Source organism: Lolium perenne, chromosome 5 (assembly GCF_019359855.2).
Source record: "Lolium perenne isolate Kyuss_39 chromosome 5, Kyuss_2.0, whole genome shotgun sequence".
Lineage (NCBI taxonomy): Eukaryota > Viridiplantae > Streptophyta > Magnoliopsida > Poales > Poaceae > Lolium > Lolium perenne.
The window spans coordinates 157,971,443-157,990,161 of record NC_067248.2 but is presented as its reverse complement, the minus strand read 5'-3'; the positions used below and the strand labels follow the sequence as shown (position 1 = coordinate 157,990,161).

The window sequence follows — 18,719 nt, the reverse complement described above, 5'->3', positions numbered from 1 at the left end:
ATCAAGGCACGCGGTCTCACTGATTCAGAAGTACTCGTCAACAAGATCATCAACAACTCCATATGAAAGCATGTGAATAGCTGCGGAATATTTTTGGTTTGAATTGAAGAAAAGCTTACCAAGTGGCACCGTGCTTGCATATGAAGTATGAATGATAGTTCCTCATGCCTTCCAGAATAGTGAAGAACAACTTTCTTACATCTAAAAGCGGCGCCGTAGTTTGTGCTCCATGTAGATTGGATTAATAGAATGGAAGTAGTCCATGCAGAATTAGTAGTGGCCAACTCCTCGATTGCGCTTGAGATTGCCCCCACGTGGACTGGTTGAGCCCCTATGCATAGGCCTATTCCTCTCGTTCTTCTCATGGATGATCGATCGACTTGCGGAGGTCCATCTACATAGAACAAGATACAATGGTCATATATGCGTCACTAGCCACTATCTATGCCGCCGCAAATGGCCGAACAGGTCATGGACATCGCTCATTTTGGGCGTGGGCTAAGCAATGGGCAACAAACTATACATGTCTAGGTGCTGCAAGCGCGCAAGGACATTGATAGCAGGACTAGCCTCCGACGAGCATCGTCCGAAAGATATGACAGAAGAAATGGCGAGGGGTAGGGTGGGAAATGACGATGTTGCGATAGGTTAGTACCGTAGAGAAGGGAGCAATTTAGGTGCCGAGTGGCTGTGTGCCACTACGGGCGTTGTTCGCGCCAACACATCCACATCCCAAATTTAATATGTGAATGGGTCATCGCGGATGCTTGATCCGTTTGCGTTGGGTTGCTGGGCAAGCCCCCCCTTACCTAATAGATATATTGTCCTCAATTATCATATTATCGCCCCTCTCAATTTTTATTCTAGGTCCGTGATGGTTGTAAAATACGCCATTTTCCCTCACGTTTAAACCCTTTGCTAAGTCAAGAAATTGACTAAACATCTCTCTACCCGTGCCACTACTGACTAATTATTGCAAAGATGTGCAGTGCCTTCTTTTTTTGTGTGATGCACAAGAAATCACGTTTTAAGGCAAATGGACCTACAATTACTGAAGATAATCTCATCACAAATGCAACAAAGTCACCCCGGGTCAAAAATTCGGTTCAAGGAGCAATAGAGGACACTCGTACGAGCAAGCCCCACTCATATTGGGTGCCGGAGGACTCCTGAGGTCATACCCTATAACTTTCTTGAAGGGAGCCATTCCAGAAAGGGAGCCATTCGTCGCCAAAACAAAGCCGACATCCACCAGATCCATCTGCAACTCATCGAAGGAGATCCACCACCACAGTACATCCATTGCCTCTCAAATCCGCTCCATAGTCATAGCCATCACCTTGTAATAGAGATATCCTTGATAATTGGCGACCATTGTAATAATATTTTATTTTAGTTCAAGTATTTGCAACAATGATTTCTATCTTTGATCTTGTTATTATTATGCGTGAGTATTCCTCACGGGCTGCGAGTTGGGGTGAATCCTCGCAGCGTTTATGTGCATCTAATCATATGAGTTTTATGTAGAGATTCAATATGAGCTTTGCTATCTTGTATCTTTGTCTCTTTGCCTCGATTCAAGGACTTGCAGATACCCATGCCTTTTGGATCGATTAAGGGAAGAGGTGAAATGAGTGGAGAACGACGTGCTACCTTGAAACCTCAATGACAGAAAGAGAAAAGTATCAATACACTTTTAGTGATTCGCCTATGATAAACAACAATATCAACTATTTTAATGCTTTGGTTCGTTTTACTTAATTACGGTTATTACTTGCGGTTGTGGCGACAGCGGTTGGATTAAGAGGCTATTTTTACCTCTGGCTTTAGAGGCAATAGTATTTACGAATGTGTTGCTCACAAATTTCTTATCACTATTTTATTTGCTACATAATATTGTGCTTCATTTCGATATAGATGCATAGTTGCATGAGAATCTTTGACCTTGACCTATTTTCCATCCCGTGAAAACAACACCAAACAAAGTAAAACGGAAAGGTCCGGTAAATATAAGATAAAACTAAATATCAAGTTTTATAGAAGTTTCTTCAAACCATTTAGCAATGTTTTTTTAAAGTTTGATTAAATCTAGGTCTTCTAGGGGAAAAACTTATAATACTACAATCCATAATCCAGATGGAAGGTATCACTCCGCCCATGTAGCAGTGTAGCAGCCAGGCCAGGAAAATATCTAGTGATACCATAGTTTCCATGATACCACGATATACAACTTTACAAAATTTAATTTTGTATATGTCAAAACATTATAACATATTTATTGATATTCACAAGATGCGTGTTTACATTCTTTAGAATTTTCAAAACTAAATTTGAAATAACAAAGAGGAACGAAAAAGCTAAATTGCTCTGTGAATAGTGTCATCGTGTTTGTCTTTATGTGACACTCTTCATGTTGGGATCTCTTTTGTTTTTGTTTGTCTAAAGATATTTCAAATTTGGTTCTGCAAGTCATATGCAATGTAAATATACTTAAATTTGAAAAGTGATATCATTCTATCAAATAAGAATGGAAGGTATCAGTTCATATGTTCTCCACTCAACCCGCATGTGAATCCAAGTCATAGCAAGCTCACTAGGAGTTTCTATAGCAGGAGCAAAAGAGGTCACTAGGATAAAAACGACCATGTATACCAATTAAAAAAAGGGAGTACGTAATTAACGAAGAATCAGCATATTCCTTTTCATATTCTCGCGCCTCCCATTTTCGATTTTCGTTTCACACACCAACAAACCGCGAAATGAAAAGAGGAGAAAGGCAGCCAAAAAGAAGAAGCGCGAAGCCACAGCGGAACTATCCGCGCTCTGATTGGTCGATCAACCGCTCCCACGGATCACGCTCCCCCGAAGCAATCCCCACCGCCCCACCTCGAAGATCCAACGGCTCACAGCCTCGCACGTCGCCTCACCCGGATGGCGCCCACCTCCCCGGCTCCTATAAAACCGTCGCCCTCCGGCGATCAGCATTTCAAAGCAAGCATCACCACAGTTCAAAAAAAAAAAGCAAGCATCACCACCAGCCACAGCAGCGCTCGTTCCCGCCGCCGCCACCGCACCGGAGCAGTTCGTCGGAGGAGATGGCCGGAAGGAAGGGAGGCGACAGGAAGAAGGCGGTGAGCCGCTCCGTGAAGGCCGGGCTCCAGTTCCCCGTCGGCCGCATCGGGCGCTTCCTCAAGAAGGGCCGCTACGCGCAGCGCGTCGGCTCCGGCGCCCCCGTCTACCTCGCCGCCGTCCTCGAGTACCTCGCCGCCGAGGTAACCGTCTATCCCGAACGCCCACCTCTCTTTCCTCGCCTCGATCGATCGATCGCGCTCGAACTCTGCTTTGTTGCTCTCGACACGGACCGGTCTCTGAATCTTGTTCTGTTTTCTTTACCCCCTACTAGGTCCTGGAGCTCGCCGGGAACGCCGCCAAGGACAACAAGAAGACCCGCATCATGCCGCGCCACCTGATGCTCGCCATCCGCAACGACGAGGAGTTCGGGAAGCTTCTGTCCGGAGTCACCATCGCGCACGGCGGCGTCCTCCCCAACATCCACTCCGTGCTGCTCCCCAAGAAGGCTGCCGAGAAGGCCGAGAAGGCGGAGTCCTCCAAGTCGCCCAAGAAGAAGAAGCCCGTCGCCAAGAAGAATGCCGCCGCCGACAATGAGGAGTAGGGTAGCGTAGGCTACGGTTCTGCATAGTTGTGTAGTGCAAGTGTCGTGTTTTCAGAGATGGGGGATGTGTTTTGGGTTAGAAAAAGCCGTGTGTTTGTAGTGCTGGTTCACAAGACAAAACATCTGGGTGTGGTTGAGTTCTTGCTAATGGATGCCGAAACCTGAATCTCGTTGCCCTTTCAACCGCTGTCAATTTCTCGTTTGTATGCCAAGAATCACTGTTTATGCTTTACTGGATGTTCTTCTTGATGCGCCTGTTCGATTTCCTTCGTTTCTTCAACATTTTCTCTTTGTTTATTCATCTTGAGGGCCTTCTTGCAATAACTTGGTTCAGCGAGGTTCGAATCGGAATCTTTGTAATGTCGTTCTGATCTGGGCGAGTTGGATTTGGGGGTTATTTCTAGGGTTTCCAGACGATGTTCAATTGGGGAAGGAAGGTGGCGCCCCATGCCGTTCTTGTCGGAACAATCCTGAATCGAGGCGCCGCTTTCTCCTCATGCTCCAAATTGTTCGTCGGAGGTACCATCTCTTTGCCGTTTTGTTTTTGTTCGTGATCTGGTGTCCTTCCAGTTTAGATACGGTAGATTTGCGAACCTACTTAGGAAGGTAGGTTTAATGCTTGTTGATTGTAAATGTTAGGAAGAATCCGTGTGAATAATTTGGGTTTCATGACAGATTATGTGAATCTTACTGCATTCCTGTCTGACATGGTAGTTTGCAGTCCACTTAGGAATATGGGTTCCATGATAGCTTTGTGAATCATCCTGCTCTCTGACTGCAAGGGCAATGCAGTATTCTGGTGAATTTCGTGCAAATATTCCCTCCTGTTTTAACTGAATGTAAATGTTAAGAAGAATCTGTGAACATTTAGCAGGGCTTCTGGCTTATATATATGGTTCAATTTTTTTTGATGCTCTGCTGTTTGTTCCATTGAAAGTTGAGTTCAGGTCTGTCCTATGACACTAATGAGATTGCTCTCAAGGATGCATTCTCTCAGCACGGCCATGTCATTGAAGGTACTGATCTATCTCTTGATATTCTTGGTGGTTGATCTGTGATTTTGGTTGATTAGAGATTGACCTGTAAAACCGTATGTGTCATGTGTGTGACAGTGAAAGTGATATGCCATCCTGTGACGGGGAAATCCAAAGGATATGGTTTTGTCAAGTTCTCTACGGAAGATGAAGCAGCTGCAGCATTGGAGAAGATGAGTGATGAGGTAATAATGTGCTCCCTACAAGTCAAGTTCCTGCAGGATAGTATGCTGCGCCCGGCACAGTTTTTATCCTTTTGCTTACACGGCTTTTCTACATGATAACTGTTTCATTTTCAGGTGCTTGATGGTAGGAACATACGGGTGCACTACGCAAACCGCGGATGATCCGCTGTTTCTGCTGCTGATGATGACATGAGTAAGGTGCTTACTCAATATCGTTTCTCGTGTTCGGACTCTGTGATGTTAAATCATGCATTATGTATGTTAAATTTGTGATGTTAACAGTTCATGTGCTGGTCTTAGAACTGGAATATGTCATCAAGTCCCATGGGCAATACCTGTTTATCCAATAGTGAAGTGTATTATGTATTCAGAGTGCCACTGACTCTGTAGACTAGAGCTTATCTGTGGAACAGTTATATATTATATAACAGGCAGCAGTAATTTGAGTTTAATCAGGGTGATTTTACCAAAGAGAGTTGTATTTCTTCAAGCACACATGATTCACTAGAGATTCACAAGGGGGAATTTTTTCTTATGAACCATCTGATATTTAACTCAACCAGCCAATCATGTAACGCAAGGGAGCCTTCAAGGAGCTGTAGGCCAGTATAGGAGTAACAAAGAACTGGAATCTGAACGTAAATGTTTATATTGTAATTTGTCCAATAGTTATTGTTAAATTGCAGGCCGTCATGGTAAACTGGACTATTGGAGTCCCCAGGTAGTAGTTTCATGATGCTCCTGATGCTTTCAGCAAAGCGAAGCTGGGCTGTAAACCATTCATTCTAAGAAGAGGGATAAATGAACATAATAGTAATTTCCACTTAGCAGGCATGATATAATTTGAAAACTAAGCAATATAAACAGTGCCACATGCCCACCTTTTTTATGCCGAACTTTGCAGATGGGTAGTTGAAGCAATCATTCTTATTGAGGAATCAACAATTACGTAGTTGGGGGGTCCTTCAGTATTCACCCCAACGGTTATACTTGCCTCGGTCGGACAACTTGGTTCGCTTTGTGTTATTGTTTTTTATGAACGTTTCAGAGGGAGAGGTTGATTTGATGTTGTCACCTATAGAGGGAATGAACAGCATGAGTCACTAATACGCTTACTAGTATCTGTTACCACGGCTTTCTCATGTAAATGAGCTTGAAGTTTGTGTGCATATTTACATGGCTGTTATGAACTGGCGTTTTCAGTTCACAGTTCTACGAAAAGAACGGTCATTTTGTTCTCCTATGCAGGTACAAGCTGGCAATCATAGATGCTGATGACGAAGATCATGATGTTGGAGATTCGGTTGGCAAGCGTGCCGATGTGCTGGTTGTGCAGTCGTAAGGGTTGGCTGGAGCATTTACCGCTTGAGAGATGAAATCTTACTGGGAATATTATGCCCTGGATGCCACTATCATTTTGCAGAGATGACATTTTATTTTAAGTTGTATAAAATCTTATCTGGAATGCTGAATAATCCTGCTTGTTGATTGCAATCGCAGCGCATTATTCTTGTTAAATTCGTGCAAATATTTTCTGTAGTTTTAACTGAATTGAACAATCTGTCTGAACATTTATATGTTACTGGATTTTTGTGATGCCCTGTTATCTGTTCCACTGACTTGAGCTGCAGGTCTGTCCTACGACACATATGAGATTGCTCTCAAGGATGCATTCGCCCAGCTTGGCGGTGTTGCCGAAGGTACTGATCTATCTATCAGTTCTGGATCTTCTCGGTTGTTGATCTTTGGTATTTGGTTGATTCGAGATTGACCTGTAAAAATAATGATTGTGTGTGACAGTAAAAGTCATGTGCCACCATGTGTCGAGGATACGGTTTCATCAAGTTCTCTTTGGAAACTGAAGCTGCTGCAGCATTGGAGATGATGAGAGCAATTAGGTGAGCTGTGCTTCGTACATCTTCAGATATAGCACATGTGAAGTTCCTGCAGGATAATACGCAGTGCCCTGCGCAGTTTTTATCCTTTTACTAGTGCTAACCCAGATTTTCTACATGGGAATAATTGTTTAATTTCCAGGTGCTTGACGGTAGGAACATATGGGTGCACTACGCGAACTGCAGATAATCTGCTGCTGCTGACGACGACATGAGTAAGGTGCCTATTCAATATCGTTTCTGTGATGTTAAATCATGCATTATGTAAAACTTTGAATGTTGAACAGTTGGTGCCCTGATCTTAGAACTTGAATATGTCACCAAATCCCAGGAAAATAGATGTCCACTCAGAAGTGTATTATGTATTTTGCAGCATGCTAAATCATGTACATTACGTATGTTACTTATATGTGTGATGTTTAGCAATTCATGGCCCTGATCTTAATACTTGAATATATCAAGTCCCAGGGAAATTATCTGTCCATCTAGTGGTGCATTATGTATGCTGCAGCAAGTGTGGCTTACTGTAACTGTTCAGAGTGGCACTGGCTCTGTAAATTTGAGGTTATGCTTGGCAAATTTATATAGCGGGTAGCAATAAATTTGAGCTTAATTTGGGCAATTGTACCAACATTAGAGTTGCATGTCTCCAAGCACTCATGATTCAGTAGATATTTACAAATGAGAAAATTATATTATGAGCCATCTCCTATTTAACTGAACCAGCCAATCATATAACACAAGGGAGCAATAATAAAATGCATTCTGTATCTGCACTAGTTCCTTCAAGGCTTGAGAATTTAGATGATCTGTAGCTCAAGTAGTATAGGAATAACACACAACAGGAACCAGAATGTGCACACTTACAATATAATTTGTCCACATTTTTCGTTGACATCATCAAGCAAGTGACAAGGCACCCTATCATCATTCATCAAGCAGCATTGTAAAATGTAAGTAGACCAAAGATTTCTTTAAAACAATGATTGAAGGTCTCCACAATGCATATTAGTTAGAAGTTAGAATAGCTGAAAATCAAAAAATGGTATGGGCCGCTGAATGACATCCTAGGTAGTATACCAAGCAGGAACTCAGCCACCTGTCCATTCTTCATTCTTGTCTGACTTCCGCAAGCAAAGAGAAATACTGAGTCGAAGATAGTGCCACTCTTCAGTACACATAATAATTGGTCCGAACTCTGAAATCAATTACTTGTTGCAAGAACTAGAGTAACTAGGTGCCTATCCGCATTCGTACACCCATAGGTACTATCTCCTCCGGATCTTCTAATCTCTAGACTAATCTAAGATTCAGCACTTGTCTGAAAAATTTGTGCAGCAGAGCTACTGATCAGCAAGACACCTAGATATATGCTATGGAAAGCTACAGATTCTCCTGGATGATATAAACCTGTTAGTTTCATGATGCTCCTGTTGGCTTTCAGTAAAGTGAAGCTGGGACATAATCATGCCACATGTCTTCATGTTGGCTTCACTAAAGTGAAGCTGAACTTGGTTTGGTTGCTACTATTGTTGTTTATGAACGTTTCGGTGGCAGAGCTCAGAATTGAGGTTGCCAACTAGGGAGTGAACAGTATCAGTCACTAGCAGGTTTACTGTCGTTTGAAGCTCTTACTATCTGTATGGATATTATGGTTTTATTACTGCTGATTAACCCTCTCATGTACACGTGTCTGAAAAAATAAAGAAATATAAAAGGTTATATGTCCATCTTTCCGACAGCTTCTCAGTTCGCATTTATATGATGATATCAGTGGTCACCAGTTTCTCCTATGCAGATACCAGGTGCCAATGGCCCAATGCTGCTCAAGGTGCAACCGGGGAGACATGGTTGGTGAACGTGCCGATGTTCTTGTTGTGCAGTCGTATCGGTTGGCTGGAGCGTTCACCGTCAGAGCGATCAGGTCTTATTGGGAGGATCTTATGTCGTGGATGTCACCGTATGTGAAACTTGTTTTTGCCTATTCGTTTCCAAAGAAAAACATGCGTCTTTTGCCTATCATGAATCAAGCTGAGAAGAATGAGTTGCTGTCGCAAACGCTGGTCTTGAGGCTGCCCGACTGCAGGGACAAGCTGAAGAAGCAGATACACAAGCAGGCTGAGAAGCTGACGGTGATCGAGTCCTCCCCCGAGTCGTCGGCGTCCAGGGGTGATCTGTTTGGGTGATGAGGGAGGGGACCCTATAACTTTGAACTTTTAGCAGCTGCTGATGTTGCAGTAGGCTAGTGTTTCTGTTTGTTGATTGGTCACTAAGTTGTGACTGACTGACTCTGCTATGTATGTACCATATCGTTTTGGCTGTCGGTGTTGTAAATAGGGATAACTTGGATTACTGGTAGTGGCTACGCGTAGGAGGGCAACATGTGGAGTGACGGCATGGTTACTGAAAATGTATTCGGATCGGCATCAGGTGGACGAGCAGAGATGAAAGGCTTCGTCCAAGTCAGTGCGTAGCATGCCTGAAGCAGCCTGTACTGGCTTTGTAGTGGGAATCGCTTGGTGTTTTGAATGAATTCAGGATTCTTCAGTTTGGCATCAGCAGGTAGTAGTTCTGATTGTCACAGAACAGTTGATATGTTGTTTGGGAAGTGCTCGTAGTTGATCTTCCCGTTTCTGTCAATCTCCTAGGTGGAGGCAAAAGGAAAGAAGCAACGTGTGTTCGTTCTTCCCAGTGATTCTTACGCCCCAGGTGAGTAAATTTTGGAGTATCATTGATTGGCTATTCCTAGACTTTCAAAAAATGTTTGTTTAAGACTTTTTTGTGATGACACTGTGCTGTAGCGACGGGATAGGAGGATGAGTAATTGAGACTGACCACATGTTCCTTCCCGAGGCACCACCGCGCGTAGATTGGCTTGGCTGATACGCGAAAGGATTCAAACTTCGAAATTCGAAAAGGAGGCGCCTCTGCCTCTCCTGCTGTTAACCCCTTCCCTTCCCGCAGCTCATACTCCCTCATTTCCTCTCTTCCTTTCACGTATCCATGGCGAGCACCTCTTCCCTGCTTGGCTGGCTCGCACGCCACTGCCCGATCCCTCCCTCCTCCTTCCCCTGCTTTCTTCAACCTCCAGTCCCACCAGCCATGCCGCCTTCCTCGTCCTTGGACCACCATACGGCCGCGGCCGCCCATCTTTCCACAACCGGCAGCAACAGCAGCACCTCCTCTGACGAAGACAGGATGCAGGGTGTCGGAAGCAGAGATGGAGACGGCAACAATGAGGAAATCCATGCCACGGATCCGTCGGAGGAGGTCGGAGGGGGATTCAAGCTCACTACAGCAAGGGTCTTCAGCGAGGTCCTCAGCGCAGTTGGGTGGCACTCGCTGCCTTCAACCTCCTTCCCTCCCTTTACTCAATACCTGCAGCTGCAGGCTACAGTGCCATCATCCATGGCCACGCCGACGCCGCCCCCCTCCCCGTCCTTGCACATCTCTGAAGCCGACCTTTCCGGCGGCCCCCAGAGCCCAGTGCATGCCGAACCTGCTGCAGACGTGGCGATGATCATGAAGGTGAAGCTGCCAGGCTGCCGCCGCCTATGCAAGATCAGCAACACCTCTTCCGGCCAGGACCAGCTGCAGGGCGTTGGAAGCAGCAGCTGGGAGATGGAGGAGCCCATGTCCAGCGGCGGCGCTGGGGGTATGCACCTGTATGCAAGTGAATACCCAAGAATCTGAGCAAAATAAACTTTATAATATACATGTTCTCGTCTGGAAGATATCACCATGCAGAATTAATCGCTCCTCTCAGCTACTCGTTAAGGTAGATTTCAATTCATGGAGGGATAGTTGATGGCGCCAGAGATTAAGGAGAGTCCCATGCAGGCATGGCCAATCAATAGCTCTGGACCTGAGAAAGAATTATGGAGAATTAAATCTGAAGGGAGAGAATTAAGGATGGGACTGCGCTCGTTTTGGTCCTATTTGTAGGCAAACATGGCGGCCCGACGGCAGAGCTAGAAGGGGAGCAGTGGCCATCGCCCATTGGCAGTGGCTGCCGAGGCGGAGCAGGCGCGACGGCCGATGGTGCGCGGCGGCAATGCGCATGACTCGGCGTCCAACCGGCTTACTACTTTTCACATCTTCAAACACATGCGCATAGCAGATTAGCTGTTTAGCAAACCTAATTTTTTACTAACAAGCTTCTAAATCATACAGTATGGTGCCTCGAGACCAAAAAAATTTACAATGAATACCCAACAACTCGAACCTGGCGCCGCCACTGCCCATGTCCACAGGGCATTTCGAATATGAAGACGACGACATCAAGGAGGTGGTGGTGGAATACCATGACACCCACGCGGCGGTGTCGGAAGAACTTCCGGACTTAGAGATGGAGGCCACCGTCGGAAGCGGCAAGCCGCCATACAATCTGCAGGATGTTGGAAGCAGCAGCTTGGAGATGAAAGAGTCCACGTCCACGGGGGATTGTGAAGACGATGACGACGTCAAGGAGGTCTTGGAATACCATGACACCGATGCGGCAGAGGAGCAAGACAGACTTCCAGACTTCGAGATGGTGGACACCGTGGCAAGCAGCAAGCCGCCGTACAAGCTCCCGACAAGAATATTCAACAAGCTCTATCCCCACCAGCGCGAGGGGCTCATCTGGCTCTGGTCTCTCCGCTGCAGGGGAACCGGTGGGATCCTCGGTGACGACATGGGACTAGGCAAAACCATGCAGGTCCATTTCTTCCTGTAATCCATTGATTGATTCATTATCAACAAGAGGCTTTCTCACCTACTTCTTGCTTAGAGTTAGAACTTAGAAGGTTCATGTGGATGTTTGCTACTACTACTAGCTAAACTGAAGAAAATACTGTGAAAAAAATGCATCTTCAGTTTCTGCATTCATCGAACCCATGCATTTATTCAGTCTCCTTAAATTAGTTGATCATAGATTGATTCATTATAGCAAGGCATGTTAATGTGTAATTGTGTATCAGTGGGTCCTTTTTTTTTTTCCCTTATACTACTTATTACTGATAGGAAAGATCGGGCCAGGAAGGTCTTCGCTTACTTCTTAGCCTTGTGGATGTTCACTACTACTAACTATGCAGCAGAAATTATTATGTGTGAAAACCTGCATCTTTAGTTTTTGGATTATGGGACTGAAACCAACTATCTTCTGACACGAGAGAAACATCTATTTGTTGATATTACGTGCTTACTTGTACTTGTTTCCAAGCTAGTTACGCGCTCCGTATCTGCAAATTGCATTGACAATGGCCTGTTTCCTTGCCACAATATGTTTTTAATATCAAGTTGGTGATGCAATATCCTGATGAGAGACTTGCATCCTTTTATCTTGCAGGTTTCTGCCTTCCTTGCAGGGTTGTTCCACTCTGGTCTAATAAGGAGGGTGCTAGTCGTTACCCCGAATATGGTTCTCACCCATTGGATCAAGGAACTATCAGTCGTCGGCCTCAGGCACAAGATCAGCACGTAGGATCCCCTATTTCCTCAAATCTATGCAGGTCAAGTCCTGACATTGCTGCTAATGATTCCTCTTTCTTTTTATTACAGCTACTATGGCCCCAAAAAAGATGTTCGTCACTATGAGCTGCAACATGTCTTCAAGGTTTGGTTTGGTTTCCTAACATGGATGTCTTCTTGGTCATTCCTAACCTCGCCTTCTATCCTAACAGACAAATTCCAGCATAGATTCATTTTCGCATAACCGCCATTTAAAATAATTTATAGCTTGTTATTTCAAGACACAAGACATTTTAATGAGTCATATATCGTCTTGTACAGGAGGGAGGCATCTTGTTAACAACGTATGATATGGTCCGAATAAACTACAAACAGATAAGGGGTGATTTCTATGACGAGGAGGAGGAGGGGAAAATGTGGAATTATGTTATTCTTGATGAGGCACATTTGATCAAGAACCCGAAAGCACAAAGATCCCAATGCTTATTGGAAATACCTTGTGTCCATCGGATCGCCATCAGCGGAACACCTATACAGAATAACTTGAAGGTATCACCAAGCTAAATTTCCTAAATCCTCGTGCTTTAAATGCTCCTATTTACTTTGTCCTCATATTACTAATGAAAATAAGCATGTGTAATCTCGTAGGAAATGTGGTCGATTTTCTCTTTTTGTTGCCCGGAAGTCTTGCCTGATAAGGATGAGTAATTTACTTACTCTCTCGGTTTCCTGCAGTAGTGACGTTCCATCTAGTGTTATTTATTTCTCTATGTTTTGGCAGGTTCAGAAAAAAGTATGAAGTACCTATCTATGAAGGAAATGACAAGAGCGCTAGAAGTCTAGCGAAGGACATAAGCTCAGACGTAGCAAAGGTGACTGTCTTTTTTTTTTTTTTTTTTTTTTTGCTGTGTTTATGTCCAAGAGATAGATGTACCCAAAGCCTATGCCCATTGCTATTGTGGCCGGACAACATTAGTATCTACACATTGTTTTTTCTTGCATTTGCTAATTTGTCATACTGGCAGTTTAGTACTGTAAAATGTTTGTGTTTCATATTTTCCAATGTGAATTAAGTTGGATATTAACTGAGTTCTGTTGAGAAATTACTTTCTTGACATTAGGATTCTGTGGATAAATCAAAAGTTGGACATTAACTGAGTTCTATGATGCACAAAATTTATCCATATATATTAGCTAAGTAGTACTTTCATCTCCGATTTGACATGTGAAAGCAATTTTATAACTGAACTGCATTCGAATTCCAGATTATCTAATGTCCACTTTCAATTGAACCATGGGAGGGCAAGCTGTTAGATTAAGCAATCCTAATTTATTTCATTACGTTGTGGAAATGTTGCTCATCCTTCTGGATTATTACTTGAGGACAACTACACAAAAACTTTTTATAATTCTTGTTTGGTACTTGCCTTTTGTTCACAGGAATTAAGAGAACGAATAAAGCCATACTTCTTGCGTCGTACGAAAAGTGAAGTATTCCTTGAGACTGGTTTGACAGATGATAAACAGCTTCCGAAGAAGAATGAGCTGGTTATCTGGCTGAAATTAACTGATCGTCAGGTATGATTTTTGGCATCATTAATAATGGTTGAATAATTGGCTTTTGACGATTTTGCAATTTGTCTGTTTTTTTGGGTGCAGAGGCAGCTATATAAAGCTTTTCTGAAATGTGAACTTGTTCATTTAGCAGCATCGCGAGGAAATCCCTTGGCTGCAATCACGGTAAGCAAAGCTTCAAAGCCTTTTCTTTGCCCAATCTTGTCTACCTTTATTTGTTGTCTTGTTGCTCTCATCTACTCTTTTAGTTCTCTTCATGAATGCTCATCGTATACTCGCTCTAATTCAAATGCCTATGTTTTTATACAACTTGTATCAAAATATAAGGCATGCTTGTAGAAATGATGACTTTTTTGTTTCTCTGTTGTCCTCATTTACCTCTGACTCTCTTCATCGTATATTGTTAAACATGCACACTAACTAGCTATTCTCTCTTATTCCCAAGAAAAATAAATTTCCCTTACTATTAGTCGTTTCCGTTATCTCTGAGCTAAACCAAAAATACGCCTTAAAAAATGAAATGGACAGAGTATATCTTTTATGGGAGGCAGCATCTGCTAATTGTATGCCCTTGATTCATCATTTTTGATGTGTGCATGTTTTTTGGTGCAATCATGTTCGTTTCTTATTTTTTCTTTTCTTCAATAGGTATTGAAGAAAATATGTGATCACCCACAGTTAGTGACTAAGAGAGATGAGGAAATGGATATGGCTGAAAACAATGATCAGGAAATGGAGATGGCTGAAAAAATGGCCATGAACCTCGGAGATATGCCTCGTGATGATGGGGCAGTGGAAGTCGGCCCGGAAGTCTCATGCAAGTTATCTTTTATCTTGGCGTTATTGGTAAACATTCTTTGGTGCCCATTAGTTGTTACTGTATTCCGTATTTGTTTGTGTAAACTCAAATGGCTAATGTCTAATGTTGCAGCGGAATCTTCTTGAAGAAGGACACCATGTTCTGATATTTTCTCAGACTCATAAAATGTTAAACCTGATTCAGGTATGCTGTTAGTTTTTGTTTGTATAATTTTCAAATTAAACTTATTATTTGTGTACATTGCTGCCTTCGCATTATCACACACATGATAAACTCTGTTGGTATATTATATGGGAATTTTCTTCTTACGAAATATAATGATGCTAAATTTATGCTAAATTTCTGTACCCCAGAAGAGACACATCACCTTACTGTCCTGTTCAATAGTCGAGTAGAATTACTTGAGAGTAAAATTATCTGATAACTTGAGATGTAGCATGAGTTATGGCTTTTGGCATCTTTGATCTACTGCTGTCATCGAAGTGTACAAATTCCAGTTTTTGTTGAGTATATCTATTATAAAAAAATGTTCTGAGATATGGATGCTACCTATTTTTCTATGTTGTTTTCACCTAGCTATGGTAGAACTAGGGCCCTAGGTATAACACACTTTCTGTCATAACATATTCGACTATTGCAACAGGAAGCTATATTATTAGAGGGCTACAGCTTTTCGCGCATGGATGGCAACACTGAGATTTCTGAGAGGGAAAGGATCGTGAAGGTTTCTGTTCTTGCTTCCCTTTTTCTACGTTGTTTTCTTCCATTGAATGCTATGTTTCTTATGTATTGTGTGTTTGCATATCTAGGATTTCCAAGAGGGCCTTGGAGCTCAGATATTTTTGCTGACCACAAAAGTCGGTGGTATTGGACTTACACTCACCAAGGCAGCTCGTGTCATAGTAGTTGATCCTGACTGGAATCCAAGGTACCTGAACATTGACACATCCTAATTAAGTTATTCCTTTTTTTGGTTTTATAGAATGCTTGTCACTGCAAGTTTTCTATTCGATAACACAATCTTCCTTTCTACAGTACGGACGATCAGAGCATTGATCGGGTTTATCGAATTGGACAGACACAAGATGTGATTGTATACCGCTTGATCACATCCGCAACCGTGGAAGAAAAGATATATAAAACGCAGGTTTAAATATGATTTAAAACTTTTTAATCCAATGTTTTTCATATAACATATCTAGGCTCCAGCTTTAAGTTCCATACTTCTGCTTCCTCAAATCGCATAATACTTTTTGCCAGGTCCTCAAGGGTGCTTTGTTTAGGGCAGCCACGGAGAAGAACGAACAGCCACATTACTTCAGCCAGAGTGTACTTATCATGATACCATTATTACTTGTGCTTGCTGGATTTCCTATAAGATATGCAATGGCTAATTTTGTTGCATATCTTCAGGAGATTCAAGATCCTTTTAGTCTGCCGGAACAAGGTTTTGATGTATCCCTTACGCAGAAACAATTGCAAGAAGAGCATGGGTATCCTCTTGACATGTAAGGCATTTGTTTCTTTTCCATTACTTCTGAAGATATCTACAATCTGACTGTTCGAGGTTCCATATATTGTGACGTAATATGAAATGAAACTGGCTTTAATTAGTCCATAGTATAAATCAGTCAGAAAATGCACACCAAAAGTTGAGGTGTTATGCAGACATTTTGAGATACACAAGGCTTTAGTTTTTGATACAATGATATAGGGTACCCAAACAAAAATGTAACAGCTAGTTTTTTGCTGGATATTTTGTCAGTTGGTGAGTTCGTGACAATTCTATTTTCTTCGCTCAGAAGTTAATCTGTTTGCCTCTTCCAGAGATGCGCCGTTGAGGGAGCACATAGAGTTTCTGGAGCAACAACCAGGGACAGCAGGTGTAGGTTATCACAGCCTCCTATTTTCAAAAACAGAAGTCCTGCCGATGTTTACTGAGAATAATGCACTGGGCAGGTCAGTGCTGCTGCTTGCCTTCAGCCCACAGCATCTTGTCATTCTTTCTAGCTGGTAGAAAGTGGATTGCGCCGTGTTGTAGTTGCAAGGGTAAATATAACCTGACTTTATGCCATGTAGGGGTGCCCATGCTAAGCCAAAGGACGAGTGCTTCACTGCTACAACATGCACGAATTCAGAGATCCCTGAAGAGATGAACCGGCTGACAGAAACCTTCGCGAGCACGGTACGTCTCCTTCAATTTCACAATCAGCTATGTACCTTTGCCTGTCTACAGTAAGCTGAGAAGAATGTATATATTGTGGCTGGCAGACACTGGAGCCAAGGCTGTCCGACTGTGCAGACAAGATAGTAAATGCTTTGGATAATGGAAAGCTGACGGTGGGTGCTGACTCATCGCCTTCGTCGTCCAAGGAAATGATCTACTGACTGGGTCGTTGCTATGTGCATCCTGTTAGAGTTAATTTTGTCAAAAGATCTGTTTTGTGTACTAGGAGAGGCTGAACGTGCATGTGTGCACATCGCATGGCCAGTAGTTTGGTTAATCAGTAGGTGTATTAGGTGTAAGCCAAGTACATGTGCATGTGGAGGGCTGTGAGAAGCAGCCAGATTGCAGCATGGAGAGTCTGCATGCATAGTTAGTTAGTGAGCTAGCTAAAAGCTTGGTCAAGTTAGTGGCCGGGCCACAAGGATATGGAGTGATTCTAGGAGCTGAGCGAGGAGTTAGTGGTTAGTGGAGTTTATGGCATGAGTGCCAAACCTTATGTGTGTATATATATATATATATTGCATCAAATGAATGGAAAAGGGAGCCGTGAGGCACGGGCAAGACACAATGTAGTCATTATCTTCTCCTTGGTGCTGTGTGTGTGTCAGAGTTTTTCCAACTTTCTTCCATAGCGTTTGTGCTTGAGAGATAGAGAGTTGGAGGTAGAAGAAGAGGGGTTGAGCGATTCAGCATGATCACATCCAAGCTCATCAGTCATCACCAACTGAAGAAAGAGTTCACTGCTTGCGGAATTTTCTTCAGTGCCTGCTGAATTTAGTCGTGCATTTTGTCCGGCCGAACTCCATTGAGCCAGTTAGTGGCTGGGTCCAACATTTGTTGGTTCAGTTTCTGTCTTATGTTCTTGGATGAAGGTATGTATTATGGATGCTGGTTGTATGTTTCTAATGAAAATAGAAGATGCAGGTGGGCGATCTTTCTGGTTCTAACAGGATTCTCAGAAATCGTGTGCTGCTGCCGTCTTCTATGCCATCTTTTTTTTCACAAGTCCATGGAATTTGTACCAAAGCATCAAAAAATTCGATGTGTGTGAGAAAACACTGCATCTAGTAATCGCTGCCCCAGTCGCCATAGAGGGCGGAGAGCACTTTATTTGGTAATTCCTATATGCCGACAACGTCGACACCTACCAAGTGCTGCACACCCCTGGTCGGTCATGGGACCAGCCCATTTACGTTTTTTTATTTTTCATTTTTCGGTTTTCATTTTTCATTTTCCGTTTTATGTTTTCTAATTTTCTTTTATTTTTTATTATTCTGTTTTGTTTCAATTTTTTCCTTTTCTACGAACGTTTGAACGATGAACAATGTTGCTGTTTGAATATGTTTGTCAGTAATACCCATTTTGTCTCTATTTTGAATGTTGCAGCAAACCTGAAGCTGCCGTTTATAATCCCAACACCGGTGGTGGATGATCAACCGTACACGTGGTTCCTCGCTCGATCAGCCGCGACAAACGCTTGATGACCATCCTTAAAGTTGAATGTACCGTGGCACGACTAGAGGAGGGGGGAGGGGGTGAATGGTCGCTACTCCAATTTTAGTGCTTTTTCAGTTTTAGGTGATGCGAAACTAAAGGTGGCGACTTTAGCAACTACGATGATCCTAGTATGATGCTATACAATGCAACAAGTAAAGGAATTGATAAGCGGGTAGAGAGAGGGAGCAAGACAACCGTGGTAGCGGAGACGGGACGCGATGTGTTTCCCGCAGTTCCTCCCACAAGAGGGAGTACGTCTGCGTTGAGGAGGTGTGGACCACAAAGGTCCAACGGCCACACAGGCCTCACCTTGTTCCTCGATAAAACCCCACGAAGGAGCTTTCCCTTCTCCACTAACGAGG

General features: G+C 43.2%; 2 protein-coding genes across 2 annotated transcripts; both read left to right on the top strand.

The window, feature by feature from the left end:
• Window positions 1–3,000: 3,000 nt before the first annotated feature.
• LOC127300344 (protein H2A.5) lies at window positions 3,001–6,420 on the top strand. Its single transcript, XM_051330443.1, has 6 exons — window positions 3,001–3,272; window positions 3,404–3,612; window positions 4,616–4,689; window positions 4,786–4,892; window positions 5,007–5,090; window positions 6,141–6,420. Exons 1-5 carry the CDS (start codon window positions 3,096–3,098, stop codon window positions 5,052–5,054), a joined length of 615 nt encoding a protein of 204 aa, XP_051186403.1. The 5' UTR covers window positions 3,001–3,095; the 3' UTR covers window positions 5,055–5,090; window positions 6,141–6,420.
• A 4,610-nt stretch (window positions 6,421–11,030) lies between these two features.
• LOC127300343 (SNF2 domain-containing protein ENL1-like) lies at window positions 11,031–17,557 on the top strand. The gene is made up of 18 exons (XM_051330442.2): window positions 11,031–11,486; window positions 12,117–12,247; window positions 12,329–12,383; window positions 12,560–12,787; window positions 12,887–12,942; window positions 13,020–13,110; window positions 13,679–13,816; window positions 13,898–13,978; window positions 14,462–14,659; window positions 14,745–14,816; window positions 15,277–15,357; window positions 15,443–15,561; window positions 15,669–15,780; window positions 15,894–15,962; window positions 16,047–16,141; window positions 16,461–16,592; window positions 16,713–16,818; window positions 16,905–17,557. Exons 1-18 carry the CDS (start codon window positions 11,031–11,033, stop codon window positions 17,019–17,021), a joined length of 2,337 nt encoding a protein of 778 aa, XP_051186402.1. The 3' UTR covers window positions 17,022–17,557.
• The last annotated feature ends 1,162 nt before the right edge of the window (window positions 17,558–18,719 follow it).